The sequence below is a fragment of the Lontra canadensis genome, unplaced genomic scaffold (assembly GCF_010015895.1).
Source record: "Lontra canadensis isolate GAN:19392208 unplaced genomic scaffold, GSC_riverotter_1.0 scaffold19, whole genome shotgun sequence".
Taxonomy (NCBI): domain Eukaryota; kingdom Metazoa; phylum Chordata; class Mammalia; order Carnivora; family Mustelidae; genus Lontra; species Lontra canadensis.
Genome location: NW_022631013.1, coordinates 13832901 through 13852067, shown reverse-complemented (window position 1 = coordinate 13852067; position 19167 = coordinate 13832901). Strand labels below are relative to the sequence as shown.

The following is a 19167-nucleotide window of genomic DNA, read 5'->3' as shown; positions in this document are numbered from 1 at the left end:
CCATCACAAGCAAGATGGCTCCCCCTGCTGGCAGAATGAAGGCAAACTCTTTAACCTGGCATTCAGTGACCTTTGTGACCTGATTCATCTTCCCAATTTATCTTCCCAGACTAGACTCAACTCTGGAAAAGTCTGCAGGAGATCTGGACTCTCCCCTCAGGTGCCATCTACTTCCCCTGCCCTCACCTGTTCATTCTTCTCACAAATATTTACAAAGCACCTGTGTGCCAAGAAGTATGTCAGTCCCTGAGGACAGGAACTCTAGGGACACACCTTGGGCCCTCTTCCCACGTTGGCCAAGATCCTGGCTTAGGCACAGTGTCCTTCCTGGGGAGGGTTCTGGTGCTTTGCAATTGCTCACAGATGGAAGACAGAGAACGAGATTATGGCTCCAGAAGGCAGACTGGGACAAATGGCTGGGCTGGGGTTGTGCAGGGACAGACCGGAGCAGCAGATCCGACCCTGCAAAGACCATTTCTGGAGCACCAGGAGGGGGACCCATGTTAACCAAGGCCCACCATGTACCGGAAAAGGAGTTCTATGCTGGGATACCCAGAGGCCTCGGTCCTCCCCTCAGCTCTGCCCTGCAGGGCTCTGTAACTTTGAGCAAGTTTCTTCCCATTCTGTGCTGCAGTCCCCGCCTCTGTAAAGTGAGGATGTCAGAGGTGCTCTCTAAAGACCCTTTCTTCTTATCTGACCCTGCTCAGATGTCACCTGTGAAGCTTTCCCTGATCTCTCCATTGCTTTAGACAGACTCATACCGCTGAGGACACAGTGATTATCTGTACCCATTTCTGTTCTCTTCACCTAACCAAGAGTGCTTTATGCCAGCACATTGGTTCATTCCAGTTACTAGGAATGACTGAACTAATGAATGCGGAGCAAGGTCATTTCGAGATCTGTAATCCCTACATTGTCCACAAGGTGGCAATGTGCACGGCGGCGGCCACACTAATCTTGGGTTTGGTGGTAGCCCTGGGAAAGATGCAGAAGGCAAAAACAGAGAACCAGGGACTGCCCTCAAAGACTTATCCTCCTCTGGCTCTCCCTTTCCTCCCCACCTTTAAGGTGTCAGTCTGTCAGCAGCACAGACCCGAACTGTGGGGTTCAGGCCTGGATTCCATGTTTCCAAGCACTCACTGGCCCCTCAAGGCTCAGTTTAGAGAGCATTTTTTCCAGAGGAAAAAAAAAAAAAATTTTTTCCAGAAGGTGAACTCCTTTCTCCCAGAACTTCTCTGTATGTAGTCACATTAATGGCACTGAAATGGCTTCCAGCCCGCCTTCCTGATGCTACCCTCTTGAGCACACAGCGACGGGCTTACTCATCTAACCCCTGGTGTCCCACCTAAGTCTGGTAAGCAATAGCAGATCCTTGGAGAGCCCACTGGATGAGGAATGAATCAAAGAATTGGCAGATCACAGACGTGATGGAGCAAGAGGAACAGAAAACCATCCCTGGTTGAGAAAAACCAACTACAGTCAACCCTGAAACCACATGAAAAGGGTAGGGGCCCGGACCATCCGCATCACTGAAAATCTGCATATAGCTTTTGCCTCCCCAAAATGTAACTACTGATCACTTACTGTGGGTCAGAAACTTTACTGATAATGCAGACTGACACATATTTCCTATGTCCTATGTATTGAATACCAAATTCTTACAATAAAGTAAGCTAGAAAAAAGAAAATGTTATTAAGAAAAATCACAAGGAAAACACATTTATGGTACTATACTATAAAAGAAATCTGCGGGGCACCTGGGTGGCTCAGTCAGCTAAGTGTCTGCCTTCAGCTCAGGTCATGGTCCCAGGATCCTGGGATCGAGCCCCACACTGGGCTCCCTGCTCAGCAGGAAGCCTGCTTCTCCCTCTCCCTCTGCTGCTCACCCTGCTTGTGCTCTCTCTCAAATTAATAAAGTTCTTAAGAAAGAAAGAAAGAAAAAGAAATCTGCACATAAGTGGATCTGCACAGTTGAAATCTGCACTGTTCAAGGGTCAACTGCACAGGTTTGTGTTGGCACCAGGTCAGGAAGAGACCAAATACTCAGCACAATAATGACACACTGTTACTTTGAAAGGAGTAGAGCCAAGGGCCTGCTAAAAGGAGGCAAATGCTTTACTCAAGTGAGAGTATGCTGTGCGGCCTTCTAAGAAAATGAATCCTCCCCATGGCAAGGTGACTTCTCTTTCAATTATTTATGAGGAAACTGATGGCAGCTGCTAACTCTCCTGGTAAAAAAGGAAAGTTCCAGGGGTTTCCATGTGGCCCTGCCACTTACAACAGCCCTTCCTCCATGTGTCACAGAACTGATGCTGGGATTCTGTCCATTGCCAAATGTGTCTATTGACAGCGCATTTTTTTAATAAATATTTATTTATTTATTTGAGAGAGAGTGCTTGTGCTTACAAGCAGTGGGAGCAGCAGGGAGAGGGAGAAGCAGGCTCCCTACCAAACAGGGAGCCCGATGTGGGGCTCAATCCCAGGACCCTGGGATCATGACCTGAGCAGAAAACAGAGGCTTAACCCCCTGAGCCACCCAAGCACCCCTACCTCTAAGCCTTTTCATCTCTTCCTTTGCAACACACTAGGGAAGTACTGGCATCTCAAATTAACTAAATGCAGATCATCATTAAGCCTCAGTTTCACTTAAACAGCTTAGTAAAGACAGAGTCACTTCCAGCTACACAGACCAACACACTGAACCCAGAATCTCAGGTAAGTGCACCTCTATGGACTCAGTAAAAGTTACGTTCTATTCTCTTTGGTCTTCCATCCTTAGAATCCATTCTTGCACATACTCCCCAAGTTGCTACAATGTAATTTAGCAAAATCTTGGCGTTCTTGTGGTATAGAAGCTATATTTTCTCACACTGGAGTTTGTACTTGCCCTTCTCAAGCATATGGAACTCTAACGCCAGTTGTGAGTCTAGTGACGACAAGAGGCATGTGGGGTAGGTCTTGAAGAGAAAAGTTATGACTTGCGAGGAAACAGCCCTTCGCAGGGTCCTTAAACAAGGGAAAGCAAATCTCAGACATAATCTGCAGACTGCTTCCAGTGGGGGTGGGGGGAAGGCTCAGAATAACTCAGAGCTCAAGATTCTCAACTTCCTCTGCTTCATCTGGGTCCCCCCAGATATCCCCATTCCAAGACCAGTACCTACACACTGTTGTGTTCATTTGTGTGGGTTTTATAATTGTTTACAGCAGGAAGGCAAACCCTCTATCATATCTTGGCAGCTCAGCATCTAATTTCATTTTTGCAGAGCTCCATATCTTGTAATGTTCCTTCTTACACAGGACTGAGTTGAAATCTGTCCCTCCATAACTCCCACCCCTCATGCATGAAAACCCACCCCTCTCTCTGCTCCAGAACGTCCCACCAGAGACCTGGAGACAGGGATTTTGTTTTCTATCCGCCTGGATCAATGTCTTTTCTGATTGGTCTGACGGTTAAGCTTGAGATTCAAGACTGTGGCCCATTTATGAAGAAAGCTCTCCTCACCTTAACTCCTCAGACTAGGACATTCATGCCACTTCAGCAGCTGCTGAGTGCGCGTGCGCCCACCCGAGGCGCTGGATAAGCTAGCCTCCCGTGTGTGCCAGCGGTGAGCAGAGGACACAGAACATCAAGGGAGCTCACTAGCTGGCGGACAATAGAGGGGCCTCAACCCCCTTCCCTGCCAGGAGAACTCATCTTTTCTTTTTCCTATAATCTTAAGGGGCCCACAGATGTTCCCCACAGTGTTAACTGGCACCCTGGGAACCAGAGTTCATTGGGCTATGGGCTTGCAGGCCATTTTCAAAGAAATGGACACCAATCCAAGAGGCTTCTCCAACTCTAAGCGTTCGGAAAAGGAAGAAAACTCCACAAGGCAAATGAGGATTAAAGGGTGAGCAGGAAAAGCCATCCATACAGGTGGGTCAGCAAGTCCCTCCCTCCATCCCATGCTTTCATTCGGCCACACAACCAAACCCAGCAGTCAGGAACCCTTAGGTGTTCCTGTGTGTGTCCCCCGCCAGGGCTGGGCCAGGGATGGGATACACAGAGCCTGACTGCCGACAAGCGGCGCATGAATACATAGCTGGCTACATGCTATCATGTCTTTCCACCCCCCACTAACGGGAGACGTGGGTCAGGACATTCATCACAGCACTACTCCTACTAACAAAAGCACTCAAAACAACTGGCTAACTGATTGCGTTTTTTGTGCAATTAAGCACGGCGCCAAGTTTAAAAGCCTGAGACCAGTCCAAAACAGATCACCAGATCTCATCACCACCATAGTCACTTTTGACTGTGAAATATACCATGACTTTAGTAGCATTCAGGGGAGAAAAACAATTAAACAATGCTCCATTGTTTGTACAAGAAATGATAAGAGGTAGGGAAGCTATGGGAAATAACCATAGATGGAAAAACCAAGTGCAGAGTAATGCGCAGGGCACACTACTCTCTCTGTGTGTATGTCTGTGTGTGTGCGTGTATCTGTGTTTAAAGGGAGGAGCTCTACAATCATACAGGCTTTAATGGGCATACAAAATTTCTGCAACGACACAAGAATCTGATAACAATTGGCCTCCTGAGGTTGGGTTGGGACACTGGGTCACAGGATGGAAGGGAAACTCTTTTCTTCATTACACCTATTTGTAACCTCTGAAATTTTAAACCGCATATTCCCTCTTTAAAATAAAACTTTGAAAACTACCAAATGCAAAATAAAATTACGAAGCGCATCCTTCTGGGGGGAATCAAGGTACATAAAATCTGGAGTTAGCCTTGGATCTGGATCCTGGCGCTACCCGAACGACCTCGAGCAAGTTCCCGCCCCGAGTGGGCCAGTTTCCCCAAGAGGCCACTGGGTCCACGAGAGCTGGTGTCGGGACATCCCTCTAGCTGGGAACCCGGGCGTCCGCGAGCCCACCCCGCCGCGCTGCTCCCGGGCCCCGGCAGCCGGCTGCGGCGCCCCGCGGCGGAGGCCCGGCCAATCAGCGGCCGGGAGGCGGGCGGGGTGGCGGCGCGCGCAAAGCACAGCGCGAAGCAGAGGCGCCACTGCCGTCCCGAAGCAGACCATGCCACGCTCACCCTCGCTCTTCCCGCTGCTGCTGGTGCTGCTGCTGCCGCCGCTGGCCCCAGGTCTCGGGCTCCGCGCCACCGGCGGCCGGCGCCCCGAGTGCGGTCCGTGCCGCCCGGAGCGCTGCCCGGCGCCCGCGCGCTGCCCTGCGCCCGGGATCGCGGCGCGCGACGAGTGCGGCTGCTGCGTGCGCTGTCTGGGCGCCGAGGGCGCGAGCTGCGGGGGGCGGGCGGGCGCGCGCTGTGGCCCCGGCCTGGTGTGCGCCAGCCGAGCCGCGGGGGCGGCGCCCGAGGGTACCGGGCTCTGTGTGTGTGCGCAGCGCGGCTCCGTCTGCGGCTCCGACGGCCGCTCCTACCCCAGCATCTGCGCGCTGCGCCTGCGCGCCCGGCACGCGCCCCGCCCGCACCCCGGCCACCTGCACAAGGCGCGGGAGGGCCCCTGCGAATTTGGTGAGTCTGGCTTCTGCCGTGCGGTGCTGGGACAGGAGGAGAAAGAGGGACCCCAGCCCTCTGGAATGTGGGGCAGAGGATGCCTGCATGAGCCACGACTGAGAGCCTCAGTTTCCCCTTCGAAAGTAGTTTTTCTTACCTCGCCAGGTACTCCAGGAGACTGGGGCAGGAATCCACATCCTTCACCCCTTCCCAGGCTCATGGAGATACAAGCCCTTGAGCTGGTCAGAATTTTGGTGAGCCTACTGTCTCTTTTGGTACTTAACTACCAAAAGGCGTGCAGTTCTGTGTAGGCCTGCCATGTATGCCTCCACCAGACTGGGAGTTGGGGGACGAGGTGTCCTACTGGGTGTAAGCCCCCCGGGACCAGCAGCAAGCCAGGCCAGGGTCGGGTTTTGGAGCGGAGAGGGAGGGAAGGTGAAGATGCCAGAGGAGGAGGAGCTCCAGACAGGGAGTCAGGAATCACTGGGTGATAACCCTAGGTTAGGGCCCTGCTGGGAGACCCTGAGGAATCTCCCACCCAGGACAGGTAAGATCTTTAAGGACCTAAGTTCTGAAAAGATGATGGTGCCATCAGGGCCAAACCTGGGTTTTGTGGGTCTAAGGCTCATATGATTCGGCGGGTAAAGGAATGGAAATTTATTCATTGCTAGGGACCTAGAAGCTTCAGGTTCATTAAGGTCCCAGGAAAGTCATGTATGGGTGCCGTCATTGCCCACCTCTATAAGTAACTTTTTAAAACTCAAACAAAAATAGACTAACAACATCAGTATACAGATGCCCAGTGGAGCACCCTGATGGCCCATTAGGTTTTGGAGAGCTGCCCCATCTGCACTGCCTGGAGCGAGCAGTGGAGAGTTGAGGGTGAGTAAGCTTGTGGACCAGAAGTTCCAAGGATCCTGGCTTGGGGTTCTGACTTAGGCCTGGAGACCCAAATCTAGACCTAAATGCGTAAGTCGGTGTAATGACTTTAGCTCCAACAGGGAAACCTTGAGGGTAGGGGACAACCTTTTCTAGGCCTTGGAGAATTTCTAGTATTATTTCCGCCCAAGCATTCCAGGTACATGCACTCAAGTGCAAGAGACCCAGCGGGTTGCTGGGGATGGGGCAGGAAGGCTCCTGTCCCAGGCATCACAAAACCGATCTGTTGCCCACTGAGGAGGCTGAGGCAGTCCCACAGCATAGGAAAGGCACTTTTGGCTATTCCTGGCCGGGGCTTCCAGTGGAGGAAAGAGCTGGCAAGTGCTTCCCGATCTGCTGCTGGTGGTGCCCTGAGCAACCTTGGGCAGGTGCCTGCCCCTCTCTGGGCCCCGTCAGCCCTGTGGAGCCACGGTTGAGGTCCCTTCCACTTGGAATCTTTGTTTCTGGTCTGTGGCATTTAAACAGTCCTGCCTCCTTCCTTCTTCCAGTTCCTTTCACTCCTTTTTACAATCTGCCTTCCCTAGCAGTTAATTCACAGGCAGTTCTCTTTGTCTCCAGACAAGTCACAGTTTCACTCCACACGCTGGAGACGCAAGAAATGCTGACCAAGTCCCCAGGATCTAACCGATGCTGATAGTCTCAGATGATTTCTCCCTGGCGTGTTGTTCTGTTCCTGAGGCCGAGCCTCCTTGAAGACATACAGACGGAATCTGCTATGCTACAGAGGAGCCTGAGACCCAGAGGGCAGGGGACACAGCCAGAGTGACCAGTAAAGCCTGACCAGCACCCAGGACCCGAGTGCCCTCTGTAGTGTTCTTTCAGGACAGGACTTGAGAGTGTTAAGTCAGGCAGGTGGTGGTTGCCATGGTTACCAGAGCGCGGCCAGATGGCAGATGGCAACCCCATACCCCTAATTCATTGAAAATTACCAAATGACAAGTAAATGTGACAGCCCCTCCACTCTGATCTATGGGCTCTGAGGCCCACCCCAGGCACAGGCCCCGCGAGGAAAGATGTCCAAGGGGCCAAAAGGAAGGAAAGTCAGAAACTGCTTTTAATGATCCCGTTAGTGACAGGCAACGGGCCTCCCCAGAATTCAGCTCTCCTTCCCTCCCCCCACCACAATTGTGTCATCTGCCACAGCCCCGGGCACTGTTGTCCCCTCTCTTTGTGTCCTGAAATGTTTGTGTGGCCCTGTGCTGGTGTCCTGGGGAAGCATGGCAGTGTGGATAGGGACATCTTTCCCAGCCAGCCCCAGTGGCACCTCATTCTGGGTTGCCCCAAAGCCATCCTTTATTCAGAGGACGCAGCAGGGCCACTTTTTAACAATGTCCCCAGGGACCCTGGTGAAAGGGAAATGGGCTGAATCCTAGCAGCAGCTGTTCTGCCTCAATATGGTTAATAAAATCACCCCTCCCCGGCTCTCGCCTACCCTTCAGTAAGCGAGCACCTGACTCGAACGGAGCGAGACCTCGATAAATATTTATCAGGTTCCGCACAGGGTAGGAAGTGTTCTCACTCATACTTCGGAGGGGCGTTTGCAAACCACTTTCAGGCTTAAATTCTGGCCTTTGCCTATGCTCTGAAACCGCCCCCCCCATGCCTAATAATTAGGGCAATCCTTTAATTAACGCATTGAATGAAGACATGCTCAATTCCAGCATATGAATCATTCCTTTTTTTAAATTATTCATTCTTTACTCTTGGGAATCGCTGTTGTTTCCCATCTTCCTACTCAATTTTCACAACTACCCTGGCCTGATCTCACTCCGATTTAATAGAAGGGAAAACTGAGGCACACAGAAGGGAATTCCGGGGAGCTGCGTGGCTAGCCCCTAGCCGAGGTGAGGCCCCAGCCTGGGTATGCCTGGCCCTTTTCAGGCAGAGCCACACACCTCTAGCTCTCCGGCCACCTGATTAGGAAGGGGCTCCAAATTGGCCACCCTTGAATCTTGAGGGGTTTTTTGGTCCTGATCCATCGCCTTACTGTTTTCCCCCCAATGCCTGCTGCTGGCTCCCCTCCCTGCTTAGCACTGGGTGATGGCCCCTGAGAGGAGTGGGGATAGCTTCACAGAAGGGAAAACATCTCGGGGAACCCAGGAGGACTTGTAGAAAATTCTTGGGGAGAAAGGGGGATGGGAAGAGAAAAGCAGGTAGGGGAGGTCCCGTGGTGGGTGTGACCCAGGGCTGCCGGGCAGCTCCCCAGGGTCATGGTTGGGGAAGGCGGCGAGGCCCAGAGTGGCGTGGGCAGGGGCATGGCCAGCCTTGAGCCCCGGCTGAGGGGTGAAGCTTCGTTCTGTACTAAGTTACTGGTTTCATTTCTTTGCTGTTAAGTGGCATGGCGTTGTTGTCGCCACTGTCATTACTTGAAAAAGCTGTGTTGTTCCATGCATGCACCCTGACCGTTGGCCGACGGGAGAGGGATGGGATCCTGTAGGTAGCAGGTTGATAGCAGGTTCTGAATGCTAAATTAGGTCGGAACAGGTCTTGGGCCACTACTCACCAGGGCACCGGGCCCCGAAGCTTCAGTGAGCTCTTGAGATCCTGAATCTTAGAAAATTCACCACCCTCCGGTGACATTCCGGCTCCGCTTAGAAATCGCAGTCTGTGCGAGGCGCGTGTTACCAGGTAACCAGGAGAGGCTTCGAACGCCACTTTGCGAGAGGGACAAAGAAGGGGGGCCTCGTGCTCAAAAGCCTTTCATGCTGAGGGAGGGGGTGGGAGGCACAGGCTGCAGGAAGCCGGCTTAAGCTGTTTCTCCTTCCACACTCGAACATGACTATTAGCATAAATTATCAGGGCCGCTCAATGCGTCGATGATTAAATTCTTTGGTTGTGCACTTCTTTGTATAAGCAGATGGGGTCGTGGGGGGTGACTTTTGAAATTCTTTCTTTCCTGGGCACCATTAACTTGAAAGAAACCTCAGAGGCATGTGCGAAGATCTTACATTCTAGCCGTCAAGGACATACCTAGTTGACCGTGTTGGGGGGGAACAGATCTCCACACACTGGAATAACCGTCGGCCCCTCTCACTCGTACAGACCCACATGGTTAATAATTCAGTCACATCCGTCCTCTCCCTTCACCCCAGAGGATGTGGGGTAGCAGTCACTGTCTTCATTTGCAGACAAGGACAAAATGGTTAATGGCTTGTCCAAGTCCCCGTGGTTGGCACTGGGACCCCATCGCAGGTGAGTGCGCCTGTGGGTGACTATTCTGTCACCTGATGGGTGGATTGGTGCCCTCCCAGCTTTTTTTGAGCTGTTGCTGGCAGGGACAGAAGGAGACAAGTATTTAGCAAGAAAGAGCTAGGGAGACGAAGCTGGCATGTTCACAGACTGGGCCCACCAGGCACCAAGTTCCCTCTTGAAATCCAAATTACTCTTGTTACAAGCAGGTAGAAAAGAAAGTGCAAAAGTGAGGTGACAGGCTGTGCCCCAGGCTCTCCAGAATGAGGGCTGCAGCTATGGCCTCTGGAGCCTCCGGGCAGAGCCCAGCCAGAGGCCTGGTATCTGGAGCCAGGAGGGGTTTTGGAGCAGGCCAGGCACTTTGAGGAGATCCCTGTGGGGCAGGAAAGCTGGTCAAGTCCTCAGGTCTCTCTGTGGAAGCCTCTTACAGTTTGCAAGGGGTATTAAAGTTCTTCCTCCCAGTACTTTATGGAGAGAGGAGGAAAGGAGAGGGGAGAGGAAGGAAAACAGCTGCCTGTGCCCATTTTAAAGAAGAAACTGAGACCAAGTCACAGCACTGGGGCGTGGCAGAGACAGGATTTGAACCTGGGTCCATCCTGCCTGTGGTAGTCATGACATTGAACAGCCCAGCACCACACTCAAATGAGCCCTTCGGGACAGTAAGATAAATGTCCTGCGAGTGTAAATGACGTATCACCCATTTAATAGTGTTTTCACGAGAGCTGCTCCCTGGGGGTGATGTTTGGAGGATTTTTTCCTGTGCAGAAGAGAGTAAACAGAGCAGGCTTGAGACTATCCTTAGAAGGGCCTGCTGGCCAGGCTGACCCTTGGCTGGCGTCTGGGAACTTGGGTTTGGGGACAGTTCCCGCTGTTCCCTCAGTGATAAGAGTAACTTTTGGCCTGAGCTATTTGGGCCAACACCACTTTTTATGCTGCACGCCGGCTTTCCTTCCAGGACCCTGGAATTTGGGTACATGATGAGCAAGGAGGCCCTGGTGACCTGCCCCCAACAAAAATCCCGGACTCGGAGTCTCCAGTGAGCCTCCCTGGCAGATGGCGTTTTGCACATGTTGTCACCATTCACTGCTGGGGGATCCAGGGTGTCCCGTGGGGTCCTTTGGGAGCAGCGCATGGAAGCTTGTGCCTGGGTTCCCTGTCTTTACCCCGTGAGCCGGTTTTCCTTTTGCTGTTTGCTTTGTCTCCTGTCACAGTAATAAGTCAAGCTCTGAGTCATACTACTGAGGCCTATGAGTCCTCCTAGCAAATCACTGAACCTGGGAATTGTCTGGGGGCTCCCCAGCACAGTCCCTAAGGAACTCACTCTTGTTCTGGAATGGAGCCCATCCAGACAACAGATGATTCACTTTAAAACTCAGTGAAGAGTTGATGGAATCAGGGTACCTGGGTTGGAGTCCCTGCTCCTCCAGGCACTTCGCTGTTCTGAGCCTTGGTTTTCTTGTCTGTAAAATGGGGATAAAAGCACTGGCTGAGCAGGGTACATGGAAGTGTCATCTAAGTAGAGGGCAAGACTTTGGGACAAAGCTCAGAGCTAGAACCTGCACTCAAAGACTTGCCCAACCGTCTAAACCCAAGTAACCCTTCCTAGCTCCACAGCTGGCAAAATTGCTGGAAAGATAGAACAGGTTAATCCCTGTGAGCAGACGAGAGTGCCTAGCACACAACAGGCTCTCAGAATTAGGTGGTGGCATTATCACTGTTATTGCTGTGATGATGATGATGATGGCTGATTCCGAAGGGCTATTACGGATAAAAAGCATTTTACATTTAAAAGCAGATATGTTAATATTAAAACCAGATTACTATGACAGGGAGCAGCCTGAGGAAATTTCTTGACACGGACTGGACTCTTCTAGATCTTGGTTGTGGTGATGGTTACACGACCGTAGGCCTTTGTCAAAACTCAAGAGCTGCATTCCACAAGGAATAAATGTGCTATATGTCAATTTTAAAACAAATAAAAATTTGAATGTTACTTTATCATCGAAAGCTGGGGGCTCCTTTGTCAAACAAGTGCTATTTTCTGCCACAAGATCAGTAGCAAAGACAGAATTTCCAGGAGAGTCTTCAAAGGAGGGAGAGGGAAATTTGAGGAGAGAGACCGTTGAAATGTGATTTACTGGTTTATTCATTTAGGCCTGAAAGGGATTGATGAAATCTCATTTAAAATTTATGACTTTACATGAATGAAAGTAAAACATGTTGATTGAGTGTCCCTTTGGAATCCATTGAGGGCTTTGGAATAAGATACAGTTCTGATTGTTCCCCGAGTGAGCCATTTGAAGACTGTTGGGCTCCAGGGGGAGGGCATGTCGGCGGGAGGGTGTGGATAAATTAGACTCTCTTTGTCATATTGCAGATGGCCCCCCCCCACTGGAAAGCAGGGGTGCAGTGTTCTTTGTGGCAGTTTTGCAGGTGGCTAGGCTGCTTTGGGAGATGTTAGAGGCCTAGGATTTTGGTTCAGTAGAGGGCTTTGGCTACACTCAGTGTTGTGGGTAAAGCCATGATGCTCAGGGGGCAATCAAATGGGCACAACTAAAGGACTGGGGTGACCAGGCTAAGGGGGAAGAAAGCAGCCTGGGAGCAGGAAGCATAGTGTCTGTATTCAGTGGAGGCTAGTGGGGCACCCAGGGGACCGTAGGGCTCCAGTCCGGCAGCCCTGGGATCAACATGTGGGAGTAACAGGGAGATAGGTTTTAGCTCCAGATGAAGGACGACAAGCTTTCTTACCAGTGGAGCTCTCCTAGGATGGAACGCCTGGCTCTGTAGGTAGTGAGTTCTCTATCAGTGGAGGCATGCAAGTAGATCACAGATGGTCAGGCATAGGATCTTGAGAAGTTGGGCCACTCCAGTTTGAGACTCTGGTTCTAAGACAATTTTCCAGAGATCTTTTTTGGTACCAGCTTGACAAGTTCTGTCTGGAGGGGCCAGACCAGTCTTATTTCTGTGCCCTTTCACTCCTTTCCCTCCCCCTCCTCCTGCAGCCTTCTCCCTCCCTCCCTTTGCTCTCCTTTTTTATTGCAGCTGCACCCAGGCAGGTGAGGGCCCTTTCCCTCTCCAGAGCCATTCATGAGTCACAGGGGAAGCCCCAAAAGTGTAGACCCTGCAGTTTGATGGCCAGAGAAGGAAAGTTTTTTTCTCCTCATTCGCCATGTGTTTCTTCATCCGGTCATGTGTTTACCAGGCCTTCTGAGGCCCACTTACATGTCCTGTTAACTTAAACCATTGCTGTCACACTCATCACATGGTAAGATCAGTTCAATGGCCCTACGAGCCAGGGACATTATCCCCATCTTAACAGATGAGCAAACCTGAACAGGGAGGATTCCCCCCACCCAGGCCTACTCACTGCATCTTGTCCAAGACACTGCTGGGCCAGATGCAGGGATGGCCCCAGTCCAGAGGAGACCGGTGGACATACCTGGACTGCAAGTAGGCTGTCCTCCAGCAGCTCAGAGGGGTACGGACATGCTGGTCCTGGACTAGGACATGTACCCTAACCCTCTAGGTCCTGCAAGAGGGGGAGCCATCCCCCATGGAGTTGAGGAGTGCCTTCCATGCAGCGCGGGCAGGTCTACTGAGGGACAGGACGCAGGGCCCAAACACCGAGGTGGCCGGACTTCATTCTTGTAGTGTCCGTGTGAGCAGATAATGTGGCGGGCACCAGGAGAAGGGCGGTGTGGGGTGTCAGGTAAGCACTTCTAACCCACATGCCTACAAGGTCCCCGCCTCAGCCAGCCAACCCACACCCTCACTTCTCCTTTCTGTAATGGTCTGACAGCCTAGAGCCCTGCTGCCTGGGGATGGCAGTCCTGGAAGTAACCCCTCTCCAGGTGTCCTTGACTCTGGTGGAGGGGGGCCCTTTGGGGCCTGCAGCCCTGCCCCTGGGGAGGGGGCCGTGGGCAGCCAGGAGCCTGCGAGTCTGCGATATGCAAATGATCGGCTGGGCCGGGCCGCGCGTGGGGGGGTCTGGGCGCGTGCACGCAGCTGTTCTGCTTGGCCTGTTCTTTGGCCCGCCCTCTGCGTGCAAGGAGAAAAGCCCATCTGTTCCAAGACTTGGCACTGGGGAGGTGACACCAGCCCCTTCTGAGCCGCTCCGTGTCTCGAGTAACTGAGCTGCAAGCAGATGGCAGCCGGGGTCCTCGGCGGGAGTGTGACGAGACCCCGGCCCTGCCACAGACGTGGCGGGCGATCTGGGAAGTCGCCTTTCCTTTCCAGGTCCCTGTTTTTTGTTGGTAGAACAAAGGGGCTGGATGAGGAAGCATGGAGGCGTCCCTCTGGGTCTGAGGGAAACATGCTTCTGGGCCTCTGAGTGTGCTCTTCGCTTGTGGAGAGCTTTCCTTTGCTGCGGCTCCCCTCATGGGGGACTGTCCCCGCAGGCTCTCTGCAGGAAGGGCATTTTCGACGTGCGATGGCTTGGAACCTGGCAGGGTAAAGGTTGTGATCTCTTGTCTTCTTCCTCCAGCTCCCGTGGTCGTCACACCACCCAGAAGTGTTCACAATGTCACTGGGGCCCAGGTGTACCTGTCCTGTGAGGTGAGGGCTGTGCCCACCCCTGTTATCACGTGGAGGAAGGTATTTACATCCAAGAATTCCGTGTGTGTGTGTGTGTGTGTGTGTGTGTGTGTGAGAGAGAGAGAGAGAGAGAGAGAGATGTTTCTTCTAAGTGTGTTGATGTGTCTATCTTTATATGCGGAACAGAGGATTTAAAAAGAGATACTACATGTCACTCTTCCACCTTCAGGCTTATGCCTCAAAGCTTCCACCCCAGAGCTCTCCCCAGAGCAGGGGAGTCGCCATCCTTCCTTGTGCCATTTGCCCCCTCAGCCACTTTGCTCTCTAGAAAGTTCGTCTATTTATCTTGCCTAGATCCACTGGAACAAAGTTAGAGCCGACCTCACAGGATCTGCGTTTTAGAAAGACTAACCAAATCCCATTCCAACACTAGCTCTTCCTGCAGGTCAATTTTTGAGAGACTGGTGTGGATCACAGCATATGACTGTCCACCTATGTCAACAGCCCCCACTAAGGGCCAGGAAACTCTGAACGGCTTCTGAGAGATAGCGGTGGGGTGTGCATCGTTACTGTCCAGCAGGGGGTGCTGTCTGCACAGACATTTAGGTTCATGAAGCCACTGACGTTTTAATAGGAATGAGAGGGCCCAGGGTCTGGCCTTTGAGTCAGTAGGAAGATGAAGACAGCAGGGATGTCTGTGATGTGGTTCTTACCCAGAGACACTTTTTCTAAACCACTCCTGGTTTTTCTGTCCTCTGTAGGTCACACAGTCTCCTGAGGGTACCCAGGTGCTGGAGGACCTGCCCGGGGACCACGTCAATATCGCTGTCCAGGTGCGAGGGGGCCCTTCTGTCCACGAGGCCACAGCCTGGATTTTGGTGAGTATCTCATTTGTTTAGGATTAGTGGCTATTACTGACTGGCTCTTACAAAGCACCCTTTATATTTTTATAGCATGTAATACATTTCAAAGTTCTTCTTATCCTTTTCTGGTTGGACCCTGCACTAACTGTGAGGGACGTCTCACCCCCAGGAGCGTAAGTGATCTTCAGCGGTGGTCAGAATTATGGCTCCAGAGAGATGTCCCCATCCTAATCCCTGGAATCCATGGATACGTTATATGCAAGAGGGGATTAAGGTTGTAGATGGAGCTAAGTGTGCTCATCAGCTGACTTTAATAAAGAAGTTATCCTGGATTATGGGAGGTGGGGGAGTCCAATATAATCACAAGAGCCCTTTAAATGCTGAAGTGGGAAGCGGGAGGAAAGATGCCAGAGAGCTGGCAGTGTGGGAAAGATATGAGCCACCTTCTCTGGCTTTGAAGATGGAGGAAGAGGACCACAAGCCCAGGGATGCTGGCAGCCTCTAGAATGTGAAAGGCAAGAAATGGATTTTTCCCTTTGACCCCGTCCCCCTCAGTCGGTGTGAGTTCAGCACGAGCTGGTGTGCATACCCCCTGCCTGGTCTGTAGAGTGGCTCACGGCTGACAGAGGTGGTTGTGCCCAGAGGAAACAAGAGAGGAGGGAGCAGGTGTGGGCGTGAGAGCAGGCTGTTCCCGGAGGGGCGGAGGGGGTCCGTGCCGTCCTTGCATTCCCATCTGGGCCTGGTTTGGTGACCTCTCCACCCAGCTCAGACACTCAAAATGCAGTCGAGTCCGTGTGCTTTTTCAAATCAAGCACCTTCCCCTCTTTATTACAAGAAGGTGTATGGGGAAAATGTTCTCCCTGGTGTTATTTTGTAAGGCTGTCTCCAGTGGGAACACTTGAGGGTCATTCCTGTTCAGGAGACTTTTGTTCTTTTAACTTGCAGTAATTTCCTTGTTATGTATAATAAAAGGATCAGGTAGCTCACAGTAAAAGGCAGGAATGCAAAGGAAACATTAAAATGAGGGCCACTGTAGAGAGGGCACAGAGAAGAAACGTCAACCCGTGGCAGTGAAGACTAGAAGAGGAATAGTGAGCTCTATCTTTTTTGAAAAAGAATAAGACATATAATTAGGAACTAAGCAAGGAGGTGATTTTGCCATGCCATATATAACTACATAACCTTGCCTGTTTTACTTCTAGATCAACCCTCTGAGAAAGGAAGATGAGGGAGTGTACCTGTGCCATTCAGCCAACGTGGTTGGGGAGGCCCAGTCGCACGGCACGGTGACAGTTCTAGATCTGAGTAAACACACAGTCCCCCGCCTCCCAGCTCCGGATGACCGCCTGTGATGCGGTAACGTACATGTTATGGTCTAAGTCATTTTCAGTGTATACACACTCGTGTCACAAGAGATTGAGATGGCTGCTAAGATGCATAGTAACAAAGAAGAAAAATACATAAACCAAGGAAACCAGAGGAATACCAAACAGGAGTAGGAACATATTACAGCTAGCGGGTAGAATCTCTAGTACGTTTGACACTCGTACCACTCTGGGCCTCCCACTGAGCGTGCAAGCGCAAGGGCTGTGCACATTGTCGGTTTCCATAGGTGGGGAAGACCAGCTGTCGCTTTCTTTTTCTGAAGCTGAAAGAACATTTCCTTCAAGTCCTAGAGGGGACACAGAGAGAGCAGACACTGTCACTGTGACAGCACCATGTGAAAACATGCCAGCAGAGGAGACAGTCTGAGCTCCATTTGCTGACCCCAGGTGCATCCTTGCTGGCATCTCTGCTGTCTCCAGGCCTCACCTCCCTGTCCTCAGCACTGCCCGGCTCAACAGCGTGTCAGGGAGAATCTGCATCCCCCTGGCTCCTCGGCTCGTAGTCCTTACAGCGCCCCCACCCCTGCCACTGTGTGAGAGCTGGGGTTGCTTCTGTCCCCTGCCAACAGGTAGGCCGTGAACCTAGGAAACAAGCCCCTTAATCAGCCAGCATGTGCTGCGTGACCACCTCTGGAGCTGGCTGGTGCACAGCCACCAACATTTCTGTCTTGCTTACATTCCTTGTCGTGGCGGCCCTTCGGCTGGCTGCGGCTCTGCTGCATGTGTCTTACAACACAGGGACCCAGCGAGAGGATCAGCCCCAAGGTGCACAAGGTCCATTCTTGTGGCAGAAGGGATGAGCAACAGACTTAGCCACAGATACACAATCCCCTTTAAAGATTCTGCTCGGAGTGAGTGAATGACGCATCTCCTTACCTCTGGCAGTCCCAGCATCCATGCAGTAGGGGGCGCTGCTCTGTCACGGGAGCTCAGGGATAGGCACACATGAATTTGCTGTGGCTGTAAGGCACTTTCTTCCCTATTTCACCACTGTTGTGGGATACCCTCTGCGTGCAGGAACTTCCGTCTGTTCTGTGGGGTGCACAGAAAACCAAAACAGTGACCATCATTAAAATACAAGAAGTGCCATGTTAAGGAAGCGAGGGGCGTGTACGAGTTTGAAGCTAGAGGAGCAGCTTAGAACTGGGGGCACTAAAGGAGAGGTCACTAAGGAGGTGGCATGGTAGAGGAAGTAGCTAGAGCTCCGGGACACAGGGACACAGGCGCGGAGAGAGAAGGGGGGACCTCCTCAAGTAGGAATTCAGACAGGAGATGGTTCCTAAAGTTGCCCTCCTGATACTCTGCTTTTTATGGGCATGTACTAGTGTATGTTGTTATATCACATATCGGGAATTTTGTCCTGCATGCTTGTGTGCGTTTATATGTATGTACCTATGTATGTGTGTCTCTATACATGTTTTATGTTTTAAATATGTATACAATTTTTAATAATATATAGTTTTAAAATACACACACAATGGTACTAGGCTATGGATGTAGTCTGTTATAGATGAGCTTTCAAAAGGGAGCTACAAAGAACCATGGTATTTTAAGACCATTGCCACGCAGTTCTTCAGTTCCCCCTACAACAAGCTGTACTGGCCAGCTCTCACTTACATACTTCCAGTGCTGTGGAACTCACTACCACCAGACATCCATCTTTGGGTTTTCCAGTAGTTGAAAGTTCTTCCTTGTATTAAGCTCGGTGCTGCCTCCCTGAAATGTCTACCCAGGTCTCACATGTACTTCTTGGATGCCCCCAAGGCCCCTCTTCTCCTCAGCAGCACTTCCCCTGGCCAGGAAGATTTAGGGTTAAGGATAATTCTCCCCACCCTTTCCATTTACCAGTAGTTGATTGTGACACATCAGGCTTCTTTCCTCTCAACCATTTCTCTCTTTCCTCTAGGGTCTTAGAAACATTGATGACGGGATGTTGGAAGAGTCAAGTCATGCATCGTTTTCCTTGTGAAGAGTTGGAGAAACCGTGTTTGTAGATGACCCCTTTTGTATGTTTTTACAAATTAGAGGCAAACTAGATTCGTATGCAGATGTAGTTTTTAGCAGGGCAAGCATTGGGAAACCAGACTGCATGTGGCTTTTTTATACTTTTGAAACGAATTGCTCTGTGAGAATTTTTTTTTACCTAACCCCTCCTAGGGAAGGTCACCTGGCAGTATGCTTGTAATTCTAAAGGGCTAGAACAAGAAGGCCTGTGTCAGCCGTGAGTCTTTACCTCATTTGTCTGTGACTGATTAGTGTGTGTTGTAGGAGAGGGGGAGTAGGATCACGCCGTCCTCTGCCTGCCCTCCGACTTGCTGTGTGACCTGGACGGGCCCCTCCCCTCTCTGGGCCTTTGTATCCTCACTGGGAATGTGGCATCCGGACTAGATACCTCCTGTATCCCTTCAAGTCCTGCCATCCTAGAGTAAGGTGACCCTGTGGGAAAAATAGTGGAGGCAAAGTCTTAGCATTCTTTTTAAGTGGTATTTCCTCAAAAACAGTTGCCATGGTTTCATACTAGGCTGTGGAGCTGGCCGTAGCCCCTCCTTTCCCTGCCATTTTCCCACCTTAAAGAGATGGAGTCCTTGGCTGGGTGTTTGGGGACCAAGATGTCCCCTTGTCAGCAAGCCCAGCACTCTCTCACCAGGCGGGCAGTGGACCCCTAGCTTCTGGACATCAAACTGAGAAAACAGGGTCAGAGGCTTCTTTCTCTGGGCTGTGCGATTAGAGTATAGTCGAATACCTTGTACTTGGA

The 19167-nt window shown here is 51.5% G+C and overlaps 1 protein-coding gene across 1 annotated transcript; it reads left to right on the top strand.

The window, feature by feature from the left end:
- Window positions 1-5070: 5070 nt before the first annotated feature.
- Window positions 5071-19073, top strand: IGFBPL1 (insulin like growth factor binding protein like 1). Its single transcript, XM_032860865.1, has 5 exons — window positions 5071-5521; window positions 14115-14224; window positions 14926-15042; window positions 16230-16383; window positions 18319-19073. The coding sequence occupies exons 1-4, from the start codon at window positions 5071-5073 to the stop codon at window positions 16377-16379; spliced, it is 828 nt and encodes a 275-aa protein (XP_032716756.1). The 3' UTR covers window positions 16380-16383; window positions 18319-19073.
- Window positions 19074-19167: the final 94 nt, after the last annotated feature.

What these genes read in the sequence shown, in the direction of transcription:
- IGFBPL1 (XM_032860865.1), top strand. Translation starts at nt 5,071, where the DNA reads ATGCCACGCTCACCCTCGCTCTTCCCGCTGCTGCTGGTGCTGCTGCTG. An exon ending in GGAGGGCCCCTGCGAATTTG is followed by an intron (nt 5,522 to 14,114) that starts GTGAGTCTGGCT and finishes TTCTTCCTCCAG; the next exon opens with CTCCCGTGGTCGTCACACCA. An exon ending in CTGTTATCACGTGGAGGAAG is followed by an intron (nt 14,225 to 14,925) that starts GTATTTACATCC and finishes TGTCCTCTGTAG; the next exon opens with GTCACACAGTCTCCTGAGGG.